The following is a 20,637-nucleotide window of genomic DNA, read 5'->3' as shown; positions in this document are numbered from 1 at the left end:
CTAGGTCAAAGTGGCTCCTTGTGGGAGACCCTCGTGCTGTAAGACAGTAGGTGTTACTGAGAGGGATGGAATGGTTGCAGTATCTAATGGAAAGTGTGTTTTGGGTTTGAGTCTCAGCTCTGCCACTGATTTGTGGTAGCATGTCAGGTACGCAGGAAACTCTCTCTCAGCCTCACTTATCTAGCTGCTATATCTGAAGTGGAGATGATTATCTAGTTTACAAGGTTTTGGTGAGGATTAGATGGTGAAATGAAAGATTTTTGGAAATACAAATAGTGGTTAGCCTAGTTTCCAAAAAAGCAGAGCCCGAGGTGGTGCTTCATGCTTTATTGGAAGGTGCAGGGCAGCAGGGGTAAGGGAAAAGAAGCCTGAGGGAGAGAAGGATGGAAGGCACAAGGTGGTGCTTTACTAAGCTGGCCAGGAGCTGCCATGCAGGATATCACTGGGTGAGCTCTACAGAAACTCGAGGCCACAGAACAGCTTGTCAGCGGAGGCCTGGTGAGGGAATTTATCTGCCGACCTCCTGTCTTCTGTCTTCATTGATCAGAGTTGCCTCATGGGAGTTAGCTCCCTCTTGCTCCTTGGTTGCACAACCAGAGTCCTCCAGCAGCCACTGGGGAGGCCAGTGTGGTACTTCTGTGGACTTTGGAAGTAGCGGGAGGAGCCAGAGATATGGGGCCTGCACACACTCCCCCCCAGAATCTGAGGCCCGGCAAGAGAGCCAGGGCCCAGGAGACTGGTGAGGCCAAGAGTCTGTGAGGTGGGACATCGGAGGCATCCTGTAGATTGCTTAGTGGACTTTGTCCTCATGTGTAGTCCCTTCTTAGGAGTTAGTCTCACTTAGATTGCCAAGCCTCTGCCAAGACTCTGACTGAAAGTCCAATTCGGACTTTGCATGTTGATTTTTACAGCCTTCTCTGCTCCTTCACTGCCTAGCTACGGAAGCAGGAGACGCTGTGGTTTTGATGGTACCCAAGTGGGAAATACAAATCAACATGTTCTTATACCTGATAGAGAAGTATAAGGATGGATACAGGTGAGCATCGAGGTTTCAGTGAAGAAAGTCCTCAGTGAAGAATATTTTTCCATGTGAGGTAGCATTTGAAGCTGGGAAACCTAGAGTCACGAGATAGGGGTGGAGGAGGCCATAGGGCCATGCCATGCAGAGTCACCAAGGCCCTTGGGGCTAAGGAGTTTGGACTTGATCCCGAGGGCAGTGGAGAGAGAAACCAAACTAGGAGCCATAGTAAGCCATGCTGGCTGCTTTGTAGGGCAGAGGTAGGGGGGATGCTAGATGAGAGGAGAGACCCGTGCAGGCAGGGGACAGGATGTCTGCAGGAGGGAACTGGGGGTGGCTCAGACCAGGGTGATGACTGAGGCCTGACATCAGGTAAGGAGAGTAGGGTGCCTTCCATCCTCCTGGGGGGTCAGCTTTCTGGGCCTGAATGGACATCCACGTGCCTAAGTTCCGGGGCCTCCACAACTCACAAGTCCTTGTGGCTTTGGCGGTCCAGAGTTGGCCACACCGCTGGGAGGCAGGGCCACTGGGGGGAGCCCTTTTCAGACAGGTTTTTGTTCCTTCCCAGAAGGCAGGCAACTTCTTTATTAGTGCCAGGCAAGACCTGCTTGTACTCAGCAAACTCATGTTCTGTCTCTAGGCTGTTAAATACATTGTTAAATTTCAAGCTGTTGCATTTGGGTTGCAGCTGGGAGCTTGGCAGAAGTTCGTGCCTGATGAGGTAAGGGGAGAAGCTAAGGACGCTGCTGGTTTGCAGCTGGAAACCTCTTTTCATGGCCGTTTGGCCAGATTGTAAATGTCCTTTCCAAAGAGCAGGCTTGTTGGGGCCTCTGATTGTATGTCTTGGAATTTGCCTGTACTTAGAAACAGTGCTGGTCACCTGGTGAGTGAATCATTGTCACTGGGGTGTTGGTGGGCTTTGGAGAACCTCCCTGTAGGGGTCCAAACTTGGGACTTAATATGCATACAGTGTCCATTCTTAACAATCCGTAACAATTGATTGTGTGGAAAAATGTAAAATTTTCTTTTGTTGTTTCTAACTTGAACAAGTCTTTGGTGAAGCATTATTTGGTGGATGCCTGGTATGGGTCAGACATTGTTCTAAACTTGGGATGCAGCGCAGATAAAACTCAGTGTTGGTTTTCTCCTCAGGCTTGGTGCCACTCAGTGTTTCGTTTTTCATAAAAGGAGATTTGACGTTGCCCATTTCCAGGTCTATTCAGCATGGATTTCTGAGGTTTCCTAGAAGGGCTTGTGGCAGCACTGGACACTCTGGGGGGGGGGGCACCAGGCATGCACACACATTCCCACCTACTCTGTCCTAAGCAAGCTCTGGGTATAGGTATGAGATCAGATTGGGGGAAAGGCAAGTGGGGGCTTGGCTCGGCCTTTCCGACACTGTGGGACAGTCCCTCTTGGATGCTGCCTCTTCCCAACCTGACCCTCATTAGATAACTTCTTATACAAAGCCTTTAGTGTTCAGGGTCAGGATCCAGGGAAATGTTGGGACCGTAGGGCATCTCTGCCTGAGGCGGCAGTCTAGGGGTTGCTTGGGGGTACCTAGCTCTCTGACCAGTGGAGTAATCTTCCCCTCCCCCCATCAGAGCAGGACTTTGCAGGCTCTTGGCAAGCCATTTCCCAGAACCCCATCTGTGATTCTTTGGGGCTCTGCCTCAGGGCTGGTATTCGTGGATGGGCTTAGTCTGAGCCAGATAGTGCATTCCAGAGAAATGACAGCTGGTGTTCATGTAGTGAAGGAACCTGGCTGCTTTTCCTGAGTGCTGTAAGGCATGAGCCCTGGACAGTATCACCAGGAGGATTTGAGAGGAGCAGAGAGATGTCTCCCTCCATTGAACTTGTTACCCCGTCTCTGAAGAAGTATGCCACTGCAGCCAGTGACACAGCAGGGGAGAAGCGCTGGGCTCCCCTACTTCCACCTGTGCCTGGTCTGAGCTCTTGCCAGGGCCCTGCTCTCCCACCATCCCAGCCTGACAGGCAGTTGGCTGGTCCCTCACTGTCCACAGGTACAACCTCTTGGCCCTGGATTTTAGTTTCCTTTTCACATGTAGAAGGTGCTTTCCTGAGTTAGTTAAGCCTCTTGAGGTGTAAGGAACAGACATTACTCCCTGTAGAGGTGCCTTATGTAAGTAAGAAGAGAGGCCCTCAGGAATCCTGGGCTGGAGGTGCAGAAGATGTGAGGCCTGGGAGCAGACCTGTGGCTGGGACAGGGTGGACCTGCACTCCACCTTGGGGCTGATGGCCTCCTCACCTTCTCTCAGTGACTTGCTTTCCTCTGCTGCCCTAACTGCATAATCCATCCCTTAGCCTGATACTCCGTGCCCTGCAGCAGGTTCTGGCCCAAAAGATCTTGCTCTATGCATCTCGGCCTCCAACACTTAGGGCATTGATGGGCATGCTGATGGCTCTGCAGACATCTGGCAGGGGCATTAACGAATGCAGCCATTCGCTTATTCTCTCCTCTTTCTGAGAGAGGGACCTGTTTGGGGGTGGGCCTTGTGGTTGGGCTTCTCTGAGCCTAACCTGGCACCACAGTGGGTTGGAATTTCTTCTGAGGCGAGGAGTGGTAGCCATGACTGTGTGTCTGATCAACCAGGGCAAGCAAAACGCTGCTGGACTGGCATTACCTGAGACTTGGAATTCTGTCAGGTAAGGCTTACATTTTGGGGAGAAGCATTTGTATTTTCTTCATTTTTCTTGTTTGCTCTTAGTATATTTCCACTGGGACTTGGCTGACGTCAAGCAGGAAGAGAAGGGACTGGTAGAGCTGGGGCTCAGGTGTGTGCTGGGCTGCATGGCTGAGCTGGGAGACCATGTCCAAAGCTTCCCTTATGTACTTAGGTCCACTGCCAGTGGGGCTTGTCCCAGGTTGTGCCTGCTGCCTTCACAGCTGAGGCTGGCTATTTCTAGGCTGACGAGAAGCCAGAAGCTGGTCTGGCATCCATGTCAGCAGTCCAGCACATCCCAGGGTTTTGGCCTTGAATGGCGGATTGATTTTTGTATTCCAAGTGCCTAACTCAGTGACTAGCCTATGTGGATCTTCAGCAAATATTTGCGAATGGTGACTTGCCAGTGAGGACGGTGTCTGGTGAGGTGGCAGACAGGAAGAGCAGTGCCTGCCCCAAGTGCCTGCTCCCCATGCTGCCTTTGCTGTGGCCAGGTACAGATGGCGGGGGCAGTTTGATCCCCCTTCTGGCCAGCCAGCTGCTGTACACCTCATTTTGGGGGTGAGTTCCCTGGGGCCTATTGTGTCAGGTTCTCTTTATGTCATTGTTTCTCCTGTACTTTCAGTGTTCTCGTAGGCAGAAGCTACATGTAACCTGGGGGTCCCCAGCACCTGGCACTGTCCTGACACACATGTTGGAAAGAAAGACAGAAATGAAATAAGCAGTCTGTGAAATGAGAAGGGTTGGGCCCGTATATTGGACTGGCTGTTAGAAGCAGAGGGGACTGTCTCCCGCACCACTCAGCCTTTCCATGTTGCTAGTAGTTACCGGGAATCTGGAGGGCAGGGGCTCTCCCAGGGGCACATGGCCTCCCAGAGCAGGGGCCAGAATTGAGCACACATCACTGGTTGCACACCCTGGCCTCTTTCCACTGCTGGTGCAGAATATCCTTAGTTTCTGTGTCCTTGGTCGGGGTTTTGGCATGCACATGTGTATGTATCTCTTCACCTAAGTTGCTTTTTTCACCTGTTGATCCAGTGGCTGTCACTGAATGCCTTGCAGACACTGTTCTCTGTGACCATGAAACGCTGGGTGTCCACATTGCTGGTGGCCTGGTTTGGTGTCCTGGGCTGTGTGCAGGCTGAATTCTTCACTTCTATTGGTATGTGCCAACAGGACTGTCTTCTCCCTGAGCAATCCTTGGCTCAAGTGCCGGGGAATGTCACCACCTGAAGCCTGTTCTCACTCAAGGTGGGATGGCTCACTCACTGTTTTTGACCAGTTCTGGGGAAAGTGGGGCTTGCGGAGCTGCCATTTCCCCTTCTGAGGCCCTGATGACCTGAATGTCCTTGCTGGGAGCCAGGTCTCTCAACTGGATCTCCTCCCTGAGAAGCGCAGGCTGCTCCTGTCCCCCCTGGCCTTTCTAACCATCTTTGTCCAGGGCCAGAGAGTGGTTCTGAGCAAAGAAGCCCGCAGGATGTCCATTCCCTGATGCCATGACCCAGCTGGGTGCCAGTAGGAGAATGAGATTTGGGGCTTCTTCCTTAAGGCACTCCCAGTGCTCTCATCTCACCTTCCCCTTGGAGCCCCCACCTCTGTCTTACTGGAGCTGGGGGCCAGGACCATGTGAGTACCTAGGCCCCCTTTAACTCCCAAGTCCCCATGATCCCAAGAGAGTTGACATGCCATGCGGGTGGCCCCGAGGACTTGCCTCTGTACTGGTGTTCTGTGCCTCAAGGAAGGGTGGTGGATGTCCCTCATCCATTTCTTTCTGGCCCTTTTCTCTTTCCCTGCAGGGCACATGACCGACCTAATTTATGCAGAGAAGGACCTGGTGCAGTCTTTGAAGGAGTACATCCTTGTGGAGGAAGCCAAGCTCTCCAAGATTAAGAGGTATCTGATGTCCCAAGGTCCCACCCCCACCCCCCAGAACCCATCCAGGGTGCCCATAAGAGGAAGCCCTTGAGAGAGCAGCGAGGAGCTGGCCTAGAGGTTACTTCATGCCAGTCCTCCTAGTGGCTCAGCACACGGGCTAAGTCCTCCCTGCTTTTCTCTACTTAACAGCCTTTTTGCATACATTGGGGCTCCCACTCTTCTCTAGATTAAGGGACTGCAAGTGTCAGTGGGGAATTGCTGTATTCATTTTATATTGCCTCTCGATAGAAAAGGGTCCTGAATCTCACCACTGAAATTACCACAGGTCAAGACCTGTGTGAGTGGGTGTGTTAAGTCTTCCTTTTCCTCTGTTTCCACAGCTGGGCCAACAAAATGGAAGCCTTGACCAGCAAGTCAGCTGCTGACCCTGAAGGTTACCTGGCCCACCCCGTGAATGCCTATAAACTGGTGAAGCGGCTGAACACAGACTGGCCTGCGCTGGAGGACCTTGTCCTGCAGGACTCGGCCGCAGGTGAGGAACGGTGAGCAGGTGCTTGGGGAGCCAGTGTGTCCGTGTGCTTGTGCCTGGGGAGTGTGCCTCTGAGCCTGTCCTGGGTCTGTGGCTGTTAGTGGGCGTGTGCAGTGTGTGGATATGCACCCTGCCAGGCCTGTAGCCATCTCCCTTCTCTCTGGGCACCTAGCAGTTGGCTGTCCTTACTTTTAATATGTAGTAATCAGTTCTTGCCTTTTCCTAGTGTTTTTATTCCCTTTTTTAAAAAGTACTGTGTTTTTTGGGGCGCCTGGGTGGCTCAGTTGTTAAGTGTCTGCCTTCAGCTCAGGGCGTGATTGCAGAGTCCTGGGATCGAGCCCCACATCAGGCTCTTCCGCTGGGAGCCTGCTTCTTCCTCTCCCACTCCCCCTGCTTGTGTTCCCTCTCTCGCTGGCTGTCTCTATCTCTCTGTCAAATAAATAAATAAAATCTTTAAAAAAATAAAATAAAAGTACTGTGTTTTTGTAGAAAAGTTAGAAAACAAAATGATGTAAGAAAATTGGAATTCTTAACCCAGTTGTCTAGTGATAAGCACTATTAAAATTCCAGTCTTCCTACACTTGTATTTACATTAAAAGTAGAAATGGACCCATTCATATAGTCCAGGGAATGCAAACTCACTTGCTTTGAGGGACCAAATGAATTAAAAAAAGTGAGTCAAAAAAAAAAAAAAAAAAAGTGAGTCAAGTGGGCTGGGTTATGGGGCCAGCGTACTGGGGATTATGGGTCTCATCTAAATCCATTCCCATTCATACCTTTTAGAAATAAAACGTATCTGTAGGCAGATTTGTACCATAAGCATACAGTGATTTCCTGTATTTTCCAGCTTCTTTAAATGTCCATTAAATGTTATGTGAAATGATTTTAATGGCTACACAGAAATAAGTCAAACGGATGTAGTATAAAACTGGTCAAGTTAGTGGATGTGGGATTGTTTCCAAATTATCAGCAATCGTGCATTACATCTTTGTGCCTACCTCTGATTATTTTCTTTTCTTAAAATTCTTTTAAAAAAATTATTTTTTTAAGATTTTATTGAGAGAGAGAGAGAGAATGAGCGAGCTAGTGCAGGAGCAGGGGCAGGGGCAGGGAGCTGGGGGCAGAGGGAGAGGGAGAAGCAGGCTTCCTGCTGAGCAGGGAGCCTGAAGCCAGCTGGATCCCAGGACCCCGGGATCATGACCTGAGTGGAAGGCAGATGCTTAACCGACTGAGCCACCCAGGCGCCCTCTCTGATTATTTTCTTAGTTTAAATTCCTAGAAATGGTATTTGCAGGTCGGAGTATGAACTTTTTTAAAGCTTTAAGTGTGCTTGGTGTCTTTTAATGCGCTGGTATTTTTTATGCTCTAACATTTTCCTCTCAGCAGGAGGTGGTGGGGCAGGCATGGAGGTGGGCCCTCCTGACTCCAGCCAGCCCTGGGCTCAGCCTCCTGGACTCCCGGCCTCTTCTCCCTGAGTCGGGAGTGCTGATTAACCTCAGACTGGTTGTCTCTGGCTGAGGCAGTTCAGCCCATGTGGCCAGACTGGGCTGGGCTTGGCTGGGGGCAGGGTGGCCTCTGGGGAGGGATTGGTGAGTTCAGCCAGGCTGGAGCTGTGCCCAGTGAGCTCACTGCCTCCAGAAGCCATGGCTGCCTTTCCCAGCCCCCTGTCTTCCAGCCTGGGGCTGTAGCTCAGAACTAGTTGTTCTGCCGGCACTGTGGTAGAATAAGCCTGCCGGGATGACCTTCCGCTCCCTAGTCTTGCTCTCCACACCCCACCCCCACTGGCAGCATCTGGTTCTTGTAGAAAACCTTATAATTACCAGAAGGCAGACAGGACAGGCCCAGAGAGCAAAAGGTTGTTTTCACCTCTTACTTGAGAGTTCTTGCCTCTGAAATGAGGGGGACGTGCTGACGGTGTGGCTTTTTCTGGGGGCATGTTTTCTTTTTCCTGAATTCCAGACTCCTAGAATCCCTGACTGTGCAGCCACCGGGAAGGCAGGATTACAGCTTCTTGATCCCTGGGTCCCCAGGCATGGTTAGAAGTGGGTGTTTGAGCCTGAGGTCCTGAGAGTAGGTGGCCGTGGGTACTGCTGCCCTGAGGAAGAGGCCGGGGAAGGAAGGGCCTTGGGGTTCCCCTCCCAATTCTTAGCTCACAGGCAGCACTGAAACTCCTAAATCAGCTTGGGAGGGTCTGGCTTCCACCTGGAGTCCTGAGATCATAAGAGGTGCATATCTTGCTTAAGAGCTAGGGCTTGGAGTCCCAGAACAGCCTCCTTGGGTACTTCTGTGGTCAGGGGCTGTCCTAGCTTCCAGGCGGTGGTCTTGAGTGCTACATTCGGGGGGCTCATGCCTTTGAGCTCATGGCAGGTCTGAGCTGTGGGAGTCCCTAGAGAGCAAGCACCAAATCACTCCACGATAGTCATCATCACCTTTCTGGATGATAAGGGCCAGTGGTCAGTAATGAGTGGCTAGCTAGGTTCCCTGAGTTGACCACCTCTATCCCTTGGGCTCCTTGACCTGGAACATGGGCTGGAGGTCTGTTTATCTGCCCCCCCCCCCCCCCAGTGATCCTGGATCAAGGTTTTCCATGTGGTTCATTTTCCATCAAGTGATCAACAGATTCTCCCTGAGTCTTCTCCTGTGTCCTTTTCAATTACTGTTTCTGTTCTCTGTTCCTTCTGTCTCCACCAGATCTGAGTGCTTTGGAGCCAAGACTCTCAGACTCCCACATGTTAACCAGTTTGTGGGGACATCTTTGGTCAATTCCAAATGAGCAGTACAGGCAGTTCGTACAGTGAGGAGGAAGAAAAGAGAGATCTTCATGGACTGGAGCCATCGGGGAGGGCTTCCTGAAGGAAGGGGAAACCGCCTTGAGGGAAGGGGCAGGGAGATTGCACTAGGCAGAAACCCTCCACTGGGTACCTTTCTGGTCCCAGGTGGAATTGTGACCTTGGATCAGGGTAACCTGTTGTTTTCACTCTCATTTGGAAGGTTTTATTGCCAACCTCTCTGTGCAGCGGCAGTTCTTCCCCACTGAAGAGGACGAGATGGGAGCTGCCAAGGCCCTGATGAGACTTCAGGACACATACAAGCTGGACCCGGACACGATTTCCAAAGGGCAACTTCCAGGTACCTTACCACTCCAGGCTTTGCTCATCCAATGGATGTGTGTCTACTATGGCGTCTGGACCCTACTATGGATTGGAGCCACCACCATCTGGTGGTCTTCACCCTCAGGCACACCATCACTGCTGGTGATGATACTCTCTTGGGTTTCCAGGTGGTACCAGTCCCCCCCATTCCCATGACAGCCACCTCCTCTCAGCCCCTACTCTTCCTTCCCATACCTTCTCCTCTCCCCACTCAGAGAAAGCCGAGGCTGCTGCTCAGGACCCCTTAGCCTCTGCCCCCCAGAGCGCTGCTCAGATCTGCTTCCAGACCTGCTTCTGTCCCCACACCGTCTGATTTCTTTATGACGAAGGCTGATCTCTGGACTCACTGCCCTGTGTCCTGTGTGTCCTCAGTTATGGTCTCTGCCCTGTTCATTCTTGGCCCACCCCACTTGGTTCTTCCCCCTGAGCTCACACACACCGTGGGTTCTTACTCACCTTACAAACACCTCCCTCAGGATCCAAGGCCCTTCAGGTCTCTGCTGCTGATGCATCTCTTGGTTAGCCTAACTTAGCTAGGCTGCCGAACAGTCATCCACATGCTCTGCACTTCCTTGCTTCCCAGGTCCTCCTGAACACGCAGAGTCTGGCCTCTTTGCCCACCATCCACCGATCCTGTCCCTGCCAGGTCACCAGTGGCCACTCAGCTGCTAAAGCCAGTGGTCGGGTTTCAGGCATAATTTCCTTTGGCACATTGATTGTCCCAGTGTTCCTGATACTCTCCTTCCTTTGAATTCTGAGGCACTGATCTCTATTGCTTCTCTTTTCAGCTTTCGGCTCTCATTTTTTTTTTTTTTAAACAGGCCCCTTTCACCTGATTGCCTCAGTTTGCTTAGAAGAGGATATATTGGGTTTGGGGGACTGTTAGAGGCCAGTAAACCCAGGGATTCAGTTAGAGCCCATTAGACTTTGGATGTCACTCACCCATGGGGACCCTGGAGGCACAAGCCTGGGAATCATGGTGTGTAGGAGAAAGAGGCCCTCTGTAGTCGGCTAGTCAAGGCCTAGAGTTCTGCCACTGAGGAGTCTGGTGAGCCAATGGGAAGGAGTGTAGACTTCTTATTCCTGCCTTAGTCAGGTCATGGACCAAGCCAAGCCATGAAGCCAGTGAGAGAAGGCCCCTGAGGGCCCCTGCAAGACATGTTCACACTGTAGCTGTGAGAATGGTTGTTAGGAGGAGGGAGCCACACCCAAGCATTGACCTTGTACATTCAGTTAACAGATCCTTGCATGTCCTGGAGAGGCAGGGAGGGTGGAAGGGAGTTATTCCCCAGGATTCCCTTACGTAGTTTTCCCTAAGCACCTTCTGCAGGTGAGCCCAGCCATTTCCATCACATGAACATGGATGACATCCACACCTGTGTTTCCTATCAAGGCTTATAGCCAAAGCTTCCAACCAGTGAAGGCAAATGCCTTTGGGGCATCTCTACTTCGGTGTTCTGTGGGCTCCTCAAAAGTCACATATTCCAAACTAAAATCCTCATTGCCTTTTGAAATGTTTACCCTCCTCCCTTGCTCCTTGCCTGAGCAGAGAGCACCTCCGTCCACTGGCAGCCCAAGTCAGAATCCTAAGGCCCGTGGGTTCTACCTGTCTTGTGTCTTCTTTACTTGGAGGCCCGGACTCCAGCCTCATGGTCACTTACTTCTCAACTGGATTATTGAAATAACATTCTGACTTGTCGTGTATCTCCAGCTCACTCTTTAAAATCATTCTCCGTGTGGTCTTAAGCACATCTCTGTTTACATCAGTTCCTGATCACAAAGCTTAACTTTAACTGCTAAACCCAAATTCCTCCTGTGTGTGGTCTTTGAGGTCTTGCATGGCGCCCTCTCCTGGGCCTCCTTGCCTATACTAAGTATTAAGTTTGTACTAAGCTACCCACCACCTAGCTTCCTTGTCCATCCCACACCCTCTGCAGGAATACCTTTACCCACATCAGCGGGGTCTCATGTCTGGTTGCCTTTCAGCGCTCAGGTCACCCACCACCTAGCTTCCTTGTCCATCCCACACCCTCTGCAGGAATACCTTTACCCACATCAGCGGGGTCTCATGTCTGGTTGCCTTTCAGCACTCAGGTCAGCTGGCACTCTCCAGGGAGTGCTCTCCAAGGGGGTAGATTTTTGATGGGCTTCTGGGGAGGATGCTGAATATGTGGGAGCTATTCTTTTTTTTTTTTTTTTTAAGATTTTATTTATTTATTTGACACAGAGAGAGAGACAGCCAGCAAGAGAGGGAACACAAGCAGGGGGAGTGGGAGAGGAAGAGTGCGGAGAAGCCTGATGCAGGGCTCGATCCCAGAACTCCGGGATCACGCCCCGAGCCGAAGGCAGATGCTTAACTACTGAGCCACCCAGGCGCCCCTGTGGGAGCTATTCTTGACCTTCTCGGCCTCTGTGAGACATGTGAATTGTAGCTGCTGATTATTAGCATCCCGGGGATCACAGAAGACATCTTTATATGTCATCTCGTTGAATTCTTGCCATGAGTCCCCTAAAATTGATGGTATTAACTCTAGACCTAAGGGGACTGAGAGTTGGAGAGGTTCAGTAAATTATCCATTCACACAGCTGGTGGGCGCCATAGCCAGGCCTGCGCAGACCCAGCTTTGTCCAGCCAGCTCAGCTGCTATTTTATACTGCCTCCGTCATTGTGAGTTCCTGAGAATTACATAGCTAAAGGAGATCTGTGGAGGCCCAAGGATAATGGCCAGGGGCTCAAGGAACCCCTGGATCCTTAGCCCGTCTACTAGCTCCATCTTTTTTTTTTTAATTTTTTATTATGTTAGTCACCATACAGTATATCCTTAGTTTTTGATGTAGTGTTCCGTGATTCATTGTTTGCATATAATACCCAGTGCTCCAGGCAATACATGCCCTCCTTGATACCCAGCACCGGGCTAGCCCATCCCCCCACCCCCCTCCCCTCTGAAACCTTCAGTTTGTTTCCCAGAGTCCGTAGTCTCTCGTGGTTCATTCCCTCTTCTGTTTACCCCCCCTTCATTCTTCCCTTCCTTCTCCTACCGATCTCCCTGCTATTCCTTATGTTCCACAAATGAGTGAAACCATATGATAATTGTCTTTCTCTGCTTGACTTATTTCACTAAACATTATCTCCTCCAATCCCGTCCATGTTGCTGCAAATGTTGGGTAATCATTCTTTCTGATGGCTGAGTAATATTCCATTGTATATATGGACCACATCTTCTTTATCCATTCGTCTGTTGAGGGGCATCTCGGCTCCTTCCACAATTTGGCTATTGTGGACAATGCTGCTATGAACATTGGGGTGCATATGGCCCTTCTCTTCACTACATCTGTATCTTTGGGGTAAATACCCAGTAGTGCAATTGCTGGGTCATAGGATAGCTCTATTTTTAACTTTTTGAGGAACCTCCACACTTTTTTCCGAAGTGGCTGTACCAACTTGCATTCCCACCAACAATGTAGGAGGGATCCCCTTTCTCCACATCCTCTCCAACATTTGTTGTTTCTTGCCTTGTCCATTTTTGCCATTCTAACTGGCGTAAGGTGGTATCTCAATGTGGTTTTGATTTGAATTTCCCTGATGGCTAATGATTTTGAACATTTTTTCATGTGTCTGTTAGCCATTTGTATGTCTTCACTGGAAAAGTGTCTGTTCATATCTTCTGCCCATTTTTGATTTGATTATTTGTTTCTCATGTATTGAGTTTGAGAAGTTCTTTATAGTTCTTGGATACCAGCCTTTTATCTGTAGTTTCATTTGCAAATATCTTCTCGCATTCTGTGGGCTGCCTCTTCGTTTTGATGACTGTTTCCTTTGCTGTGCAGAAACTTTTTATCTTGGTGAAATCCCAAAAGTTCATTTTTTCAGCAACAGAAGTTGCTGTGGCCGATGTCGAAGAGGTTACAGGCTATGTTCTCTTCTATGATTTTGAGGGATTCCTGTCTCACATAGAGGTCTTTCATCCATTTGAAGTTTATCTTTGTGTATAGTGTGAGAGAGTGGTCAAGTTTCATTCTTTTGTATATAGCTGTCCAATTTTCCCAGCACCATTTATTGAAGAGACTGTCTTTTTTCCACCGGATGTTTTTTCCTGCTTTGTCAAAGATTAGTTGACCATAAAGTCGAGGGTCCATATCTGGAGTCTGTATTCTGTTCCACTGGTTTATGTGTCTGTTTTTGTGCCAGTACCATGCTATCTTGGTGATCACAGCTTTGTAGTATAGCTTGAAATCAGGCAACGTAATGCCCCCAGCTTTGTTTTTCTTTTTCAACATTTCCTTGGCAATTCAGGGTCTTTTCTGGTTCCGCACAAATTTTGGGATTGTTTGTTCCAGCTCTTTGGAAAATGTCATCGGTATTTTGATCGGGATGGCATTGAAAGTGTAGATTGCTCTGGGTAGCATAGACATTTTAACTCTGTTTATTCTTCCGATCCATGAGCATGGAATGTTTTTCCATCTTTTTGTGTCTTCTTCAATGTTTTTATCAGTGTTCTGTAGTTTCTAGAGTATAGATCCTTTACCTCTCTGGTTAAGTTTATTCCGAGGTATCTTACGGTTTTTGGTGCTATTGTAAATGGAATCGATTCCCTAATTTACTAGCTCCATCTTGTGTTCACTCTCCTCACCTTCCTATCCCACGTTGTCTATTGCTGAGCCATCATGGTGAGCAGACCCCTGTCTCTAATGTACCTGACCCATTGCAGTAGGAGTTTCGCTGTGGACAGAGCCCCACCTTGGACATTAGGCAGGAAGAAGCCCCTCTAAGGCAGCAGCTCTTTCACGGCACCCATGCCTAGGAGTCTGTTAATGGGGTTAACGGAGACTTCCCTGCTTTCCAGGGAGGGTCACAGCCCTTCTTTCCTCTGCATGGGGCCTGCTTTTTCATTATTCCCTAAGGAGTACACTCATCGTCCCTCCCACCTTACTCCTACCCTAAATCCTACATTTTCCCATAGGTAGCATACTATATCTCATCCTTCTTGACTTGAGACTATCTTCATGGTCACCTTCCAGTGCGGAGTCCATGGCACACAGGAGCTGCAGAATTGATGCTCACCAAGGTCCCCGCCACCTAACGGTCAAAGGTGGCACTGCAGTCTTGGCTCTGACCTCCCTTGGCGTCTGTCCCACAGCTCCTGCTCTGTTTGTGCTACCTATCAGGCCCTGCTCAGTGTTACTCTTTGTCCTTTCTCTGTGGGGTTCTGGCCTGAGCTACTTTCTCTACTCTCTCCTCACACTCTTGCTTTAGGTGCCACCTAAGTTCTGTTTTTTATATTCAACTAATTTTTCTACTTTCCAGACTCATATGGCCAGCTGCCCAGCAGACATCTCCTGTGTGGCTCACAGGACCTTCATACTCTCCTGAATACTACTGCTTCTTGGGCTTCTTCACAACAGAGGCATATCTTCCCACATGGGAGAAGGGGAGTCTGTGGCCAGGAGATTGGCTGTGAAGCCCAGTCCAAGGCAGGGCCCTCCTGGTTGTGCTCACTTGGAAGTACCTGGTCGTAAGCTCTGGTGGGACTCTGTAGGGGGTTGATGCCCTCCTTCCACTGGCCCAGGCTTCCTCACTGTGGGAGTCTCTCTCCCTAGCCCAGAGGCTCTTTAGAGCCTGACTGTTTGCCTTTCCTGCTGTAGGAACCAAGTACCAGGCCATGCTGAGTGTGGATGACTGCTTTGGGATGGGCCGCTCGGCTTACAATGAAGGCGACTATTACCACACTGTCCTGTGGATGGAGCAGGTGCTGAAGCAGCTCGATGCTGGGGAGGAGGCCACCATAGCCAAGGCCGAGGTGCTGGACTACCTGAGCTACGCTGTCTTCCAGCTGGGTGACCTGCACCGTGCCCTGGAGCTCACCCGCCGCCTGCTTTCTCTTGGTAAGGAAGTTCTAAGGGAAGGTCAGAGCTGATGGGGGCCTGGCAGGAGAACTTGTCACTCCACCAGCTACTACCTGGCGGCTGCCCTGGAACTGAGCCAGTCTGACATGTTGCCTGGCCAATGACTAATGCCTTACTGCTCTCAGGCCCGTTGTAGCTGCCTGTCAGCTCTTTACCCTCCTCATTTCTGGCCTTAGCCCTTGCCCGGTTTCGTATGGATACACTCAAACCTGTAGCTCTACACACTCCCCTTCAAAGATTTTATTTATTTATTTATTTATTTATTTATTTATTTATTTATTTATTTATATTTGAGAAAGCAAGAGCGAGAGCGAGAGACAGAGAGATTGAGAAAATGAGAAGGGGGAGGGGCAGAGGGAGAAGTAGACTCCCTGTGGAGCAGGGAGCCTGACACGGACTCGATCCCAGGATCCCAGGATCATGACTCCAGCTGAAGGCAGACGCTTCACTGACTGAGCCACCCAGATGTCCCAACACTCCTTTTTATTTTTTTTTATTTATTTTTTTTTATAATGATTTTTTATTATATTATGTTAGTCACCATACAGTACATCCCCGGTTTCCGATGCAAGGCTCGATGATTCATTAGTTGCGTGTAACACCCAGTGCACCATGCAATATGTGCCCTCCTTACTACCCATCACCAGTCTATCCCATTCCCCCACCCCCCTCCCCTCTGTAGCCCTCAGTTTGTTTCTCATAGTCCATAGTCTCTCATGTTTCATTACCCCTTCCCAACACTCCTTTTTAAAATAGGAATCCAGTGCTGCAGTGCCTCCACTGCTCTGCAGGGTGAGCCTTCACATGGTCAGGAGCCGCTCAGGAGGCAAGCTGCGCTTCAGGATTGTTGCAGGGACCGTGGCCTGACCCATTAGTTCGAGCTCTGAGGTCTTACTGGTGGGACTTGCTATGGCCTTCGTGTTGTGTCTTGAGGTGTTGGAGTGAAGGAGATTAAAAGCACCGTGTCTTTAAAACCTTTCTGTTTCACCGCTTACCGATAGATGGGATAATCATAGTCTGGAATTCCACAGGTCAGCAAAGACTTTCTTTTGCTGCTGCTTTTCATGGGCCTTGAGTCTGATGCCAGCTACCGTATGAGTGTCCTGCAGGACTGATGTGGGAAGACAGCTTTGTAGATGCTGTCATGTTAGTTTAGAGCCTTGGCCTGGGAGGCAGAATGCCTGGCTTCCTGTTTGGTCCAACCGTAGCCGAAATCTATTAATATCTTTGGGCCTTGGTTTCCTCATCCGTGGAGTGGCACAGTAATCCTGCCAAGCTTGCTCCTTTGTGTTGTGAGGCCCACAAGATGAAGCTATGGCATTGTCATGTGGTTGTTCTTTTTGCCAGGACTTCAGCCTGCCTTCTCATTGTGGCCAGCATGTGATCTGGTCACCAGTAATGGATGTACTCTTGGGGACGGATGTAAGTGACTCACCGCCAAGTCGGGAGGAGGCGGCAGGAGTCTGGACTGCTTCTCTAGACCTGCACCGTTGGGCCCTCCAGGGATGCCTGAGAGGAGAGCCCCCTGTGTGTGGCTGGCTAAGCGGCCTCCACTGTGGCTCCTTTCCCATCTCTGACAGAGCCGGGAGAGCCCGTGTTGGCTTTCCTGCTCTGACCAGCGAGCCCTGGTTAGCTGCTGTGGAAAGCAGAACGCTGCGTGCAAATGATCTGCTGGGAGAGAAAACCGCTTACAGAATAATTTCTCTAAATGACCTAACAGATGTTTGTGGTTTCCTTTTCCTTCTTGTTCTTTGCTCTTTCTAGACCCGAGCCATGAACGAGCTGGAGGGAATCTGCGGTACTTTGAACGGTTGTTAGAGGAAGAAAGAGAAAAAATGTTATCAAATCAAACAGAAGCTGGGCTAGCCACGCAGGAAAGCATCTATGAGAGGCCTGTGGACTACCTGCCTGAGAGGGACGTCTATGAGAGCCTCTGTCGTGGGGAGGGTGTCAAATTGGTGAGACACGTGGCCAGGTCCCACATGTGGACCTAGACTTTGGCTCTGGATGGGCAGATTTGGGGAGGATGTTCCTCTTTGTGTTGGCTGTTTCCTCAATATCTTGCCCAATTCTTTGTAGCATCTGCTGAGGCTGATGGGTGGGTGTTCTCTGGGGTATAGGACGGGAGACTGCCTCCCCCGATGTCCCAGGCAGAGTTTGAATCCTCTAAGTTATTTCTGAGCTCCCCTCCCTACCCCAACATGCCCAGCTTCTGCTCGACTCATGCTGTGAGGAAAACCATGGGTGTGGATGTGCCCCATGGGAAGTTGTGGTCTCTGTAGTTAAGACATGGCAGTAGCTAACGGCTCAGTCTCCAGTGTCACTGATTTTTGAGAGCCCTGGGATCCCAGTGCTTCCTCAGCAGGCTCAGGCGGTCTCTGGGCCTTGTCCATGCCTATATCTGAGTGCCTCCCACTGGCTTCTTCACCTCGAATGGCCTCTCCCTTGCCTCAGCCCTTCTGACTTACTCATATCTCTGAGAAGGGTCAGGGGTTAACCTTGTGCCACAGGACTTGTGGATGTGAGGAATTCTTGCAAGAGAGGAAACATTACATGATTTGTGGGGTATCATTTCTCTCAGTCAAGCTGTGGGGCCTTTGTGTGCTTCTGTGGTGGGGCGGGAGGAAGCAGCTTCCAGACACGGGGTATGAGACCCACATCTGCAGCCAGGCAACCTGGGGCTGAGGATTAGGACTCACTCTGCTGAGATCCTGTTGCTTCGTATGCTCCCCAGACTCCCCGGAGGCAGAAGAGGCTTTTCTGTAGGTACCACCATGGCAACAGGACGCCACAGCTCCTCATCGCCCCCTTCAAAGAGGAGGATGAGTGGGACAGCCCGCATATCGTCAGATACTACGATGTCATGTCTGACGAGGAAATCGAGAGGATCAAGGAGATCGCAAAACCCAAAGTAGGTGTCTCTGCAGTTCTTTCCTGCGTGCCTTATCCCCGGTATCATGGGGCGGTTTGTTTGCTGACTCCGCTGGCCTTTGCCAGTGTCTAGCATGAGTCTGCTGTCTGGGTCCTGAGGTACTGCAGACTCGGTTGGATGTTCACGGTCCAATGGCAAAGAAAACTGAAGGAACCAATGTGGACAGCCAAGTGCTATGACAGAAGGACTCCCTGGGAGCAGGGCAGGTCCACAGCAGGAATTGTCGGCTCACCTGGTGGGGGGCTGTGTATGGGAAAGTTTTGGGGAACTGCCATAGGGTGCTGCCATCCTGGGTCGTGTGAAGAAGTGATTGACTTGGAGAATGAACATCTTTACACTATTCAGTCTTCTCATCCACAAGCACTCCGGGTCTCTCCGTTTATTCATATCTAGTAAAATTTCTTCATTTATGCCTGGCACATTTTTTGTTAAGTTTATTCCTAGGTAGTTTTTTTTGTTTTTTCATCATCATATTTTTACTAGTTATGTTGTTTTATTAGTTCACTATTATATGCTGAAGTATTGAGTACAAAAATATATTTCATAAGTAACAGTTAATGTTTACTGAGTTCTTTTTTAAAAGATTTATTTATTTATTAGAGAGCAGAGCGAGCAAGAGAAAACACAAGTTGGGGAGAGGGGCAGAGGGAGAGGGAGAAGCAAGTTCCCTGGTGAGCAGGGAGCTCTACATGGGGCTCCATCCCAGGACCCTGGGATCACGACCTGAGCTGAAGGCAGATGCTTAACCGACTGAGCCACCCAGGTGCCCTTGAATTCTTTTTTTTTTTTTTTTTTTTTTAAGATTTATTTATTTGTTTGAGAGTGCATGCATGAGCGGGGTGGGGGGGGGGTTGGGGAGGCAGAGGGAAAGAATCTCAAGCAGACTCCCGCTGGGCATGGAGCCTTCTTGGGGCTCAATCTCACAACCCTGAGATCGTGACCCTAGCTGAAATCAAGAGTTGCGTTCTTAACCGGCTGAGCTACGTAGGCGCCCCTGTTTTCTGAGTTCTTAAGTGTGACAGGCCCAGTTTTAAGTGCTTAACATATATTAACCATCACGTCTGTTAAGTGCACTGTCATTGTCTTCATTTTACTCACAGGGAAACAGACCTGTGCAAAATGCAGCTAGTTGTTCAACTTACTTATTCCTCTTTTGGTTTTTAGCTGATTCTCTTGTGTTGTTCAGACACTATCATCAGCTGCAAATAAGGAAAATTTTGTTTTGTCCTTCCTAATAATTATAGTTCCTTTGTTGTTATCATCTTGTTGAACTGCTCGGAATTCCTTGAGCATTGTTAACATTTGGCATCCTGGTCTTGTTCCTGAATTTCCTGGAGATTCCTCTGATATTTCACTGCTAAGTATGTAGTCGGCTGTTGGTTTTGTACATACGTCATTAGGCTGTAAAATTATTCTTGTATTTCTAGTTCATAGAAGATTTGTTCCCATTTGACGTCATTCAAAGAGAACCACTTCCTGCCATGTCTCCACCCTTTTCCTATCCCTGGTGATTACAAGGGGGGCATTTAGCTGGATCCTCTGTTGCTCTGCGCCTGATAGACTTGTAGTGGCCGGGAGCCCTACACTTCTGGAGAGATGGAAAATAGGTTCCTATCCTGGCCCCCCGGCACCTCATCTTGAAGCAACCTTGGCTTGAGGTACAAGGACATCTAGCGCCCAGAATCAGCCCTTGAGGTTGCTGAGGGATGGTCTAGCCAGTGTGTATGGAGAATGGGGACCAGGACCCACCCTTTCCACTCCCGGGGTCAGCTGCAAAGTCCTCCAAGGAAGAAAACTGTTTCCCTGGTTGCCAGGTGAGAGAGGCTTCGTTATGCTAGGACCTCCTGAGAGATTCCTCAGTTGTCCCTCAGGCCAAGGCACTGAAACATTTCTGTGTGTGTATTCACATTGGGTGTGTGTGTGCACGTGTGTGGCAGGGGCGGCGTGGGGGGAGTATTGGGAAAACTTGTCTTTGAATAGAAGCCATTACAAGCTGACCTCTCCTTTCCGGAGCCTTTGAGGGACAGATGCTATTCTGGCTTTGAAGTAGGGCTCATGAGCTTAACTTGGCCTGTGGGGAATGCCTGGCAGCTGCTTTTTTGGGTCCCTGGCCTGCTTTCAAAATAGCCCTGCCTATCTCTGGGAGCAGGACACAGCTGCCCACAGCCTCCTTGTAGATGTCAGGCCAGCGCTGAGGCTCAGAGGTTTGGATGGGGCTCAGCTGCAGCTGCACTTGTCACCGGGAGGAATCATAGCTAGGAGCTCAGGGAAGCCCTCTGTCCTGGGTGCACAGGCACGTTGCCAGAACTGGCTGCAGCAGCACCGTGTCCTGGAGAGGTGATCTCCTGGCCAGTCTTCTGGGCCCTCCACACCTCTCCTTCCCTTCTGCCATGAACTCTTGCCCTGACCCCTTCCTTGAGCTCCTCCCTGGCTGCCTTGTTACCACTCTGACCCTTCGTTAGTCAGCTTTCCATGAGGTGTCGACGTTCTGATTGTGAATGTCCGTTACCTGCCTTCCCTGTTTCTCATTCACCAGAGGATGG

General features: G+C 50.0%; 1 protein-coding gene across 24 annotated transcripts in view; it reads left to right on the top strand.

Moving 5' to 3' along the window:
• The window catches only part of P4HA2 (prolyl 4-hydroxylase subunit alpha 2), a 36,214-nt gene that overhangs the window by 3,567 nt on the left and 12,010 nt on the right, over positions 1-20,637 (top strand). For 11 of the 24 annotated variants that reach the window (XM_057307406.1, XM_048220876.2, XM_026507930.4 and 8 more), the window contains 7 exons: positions 4,741-4,864; positions 5,499-5,595; positions 5,958-6,109; positions 9,098-9,235; positions 14,902-15,141; positions 16,927-17,120; positions 17,897-18,073. In XM_057307406.1, the coding sequence (XP_057163389.1) occupies positions 4,783-4,864; positions 5,499-5,595; positions 5,958-6,109; positions 9,098-9,235; positions 14,902-15,141; positions 16,927-17,120; positions 17,897-18,073 (1,080 nt within the window). In that variant the 5' untranslated portion in view covers positions 4,741-4,782. Of the gene's footprint in view, positions 1-3,632; positions 3,686-4,740; positions 4,865-5,498; positions 5,596-5,957; positions 6,110-9,097; positions 9,236-14,901; positions 15,142-16,926; positions 17,121-17,896; positions 18,074-20,637 lie in introns of all 24 variants that reach the window. The other 13 variants (XM_026507929.4, XM_048220882.2, XM_048220877.2 and 10 more) reach the window with 3 other exon arrangements.

The sequence above is a fragment of the Ursus arctos genome, unplaced genomic scaffold (assembly GCF_023065955.2).
Source record: "Ursus arctos isolate Adak ecotype North America unplaced genomic scaffold, UrsArc2.0 scaffold_5, whole genome shotgun sequence".
NCBI lineage: Eukaryota > Metazoa > Chordata > Mammalia > Carnivora > Ursidae > Ursus > Ursus arctos.
Note: the sequence above shows the minus strand (reverse complement) of the source record. Positions and strands in the feature narration are given on the sequence as shown.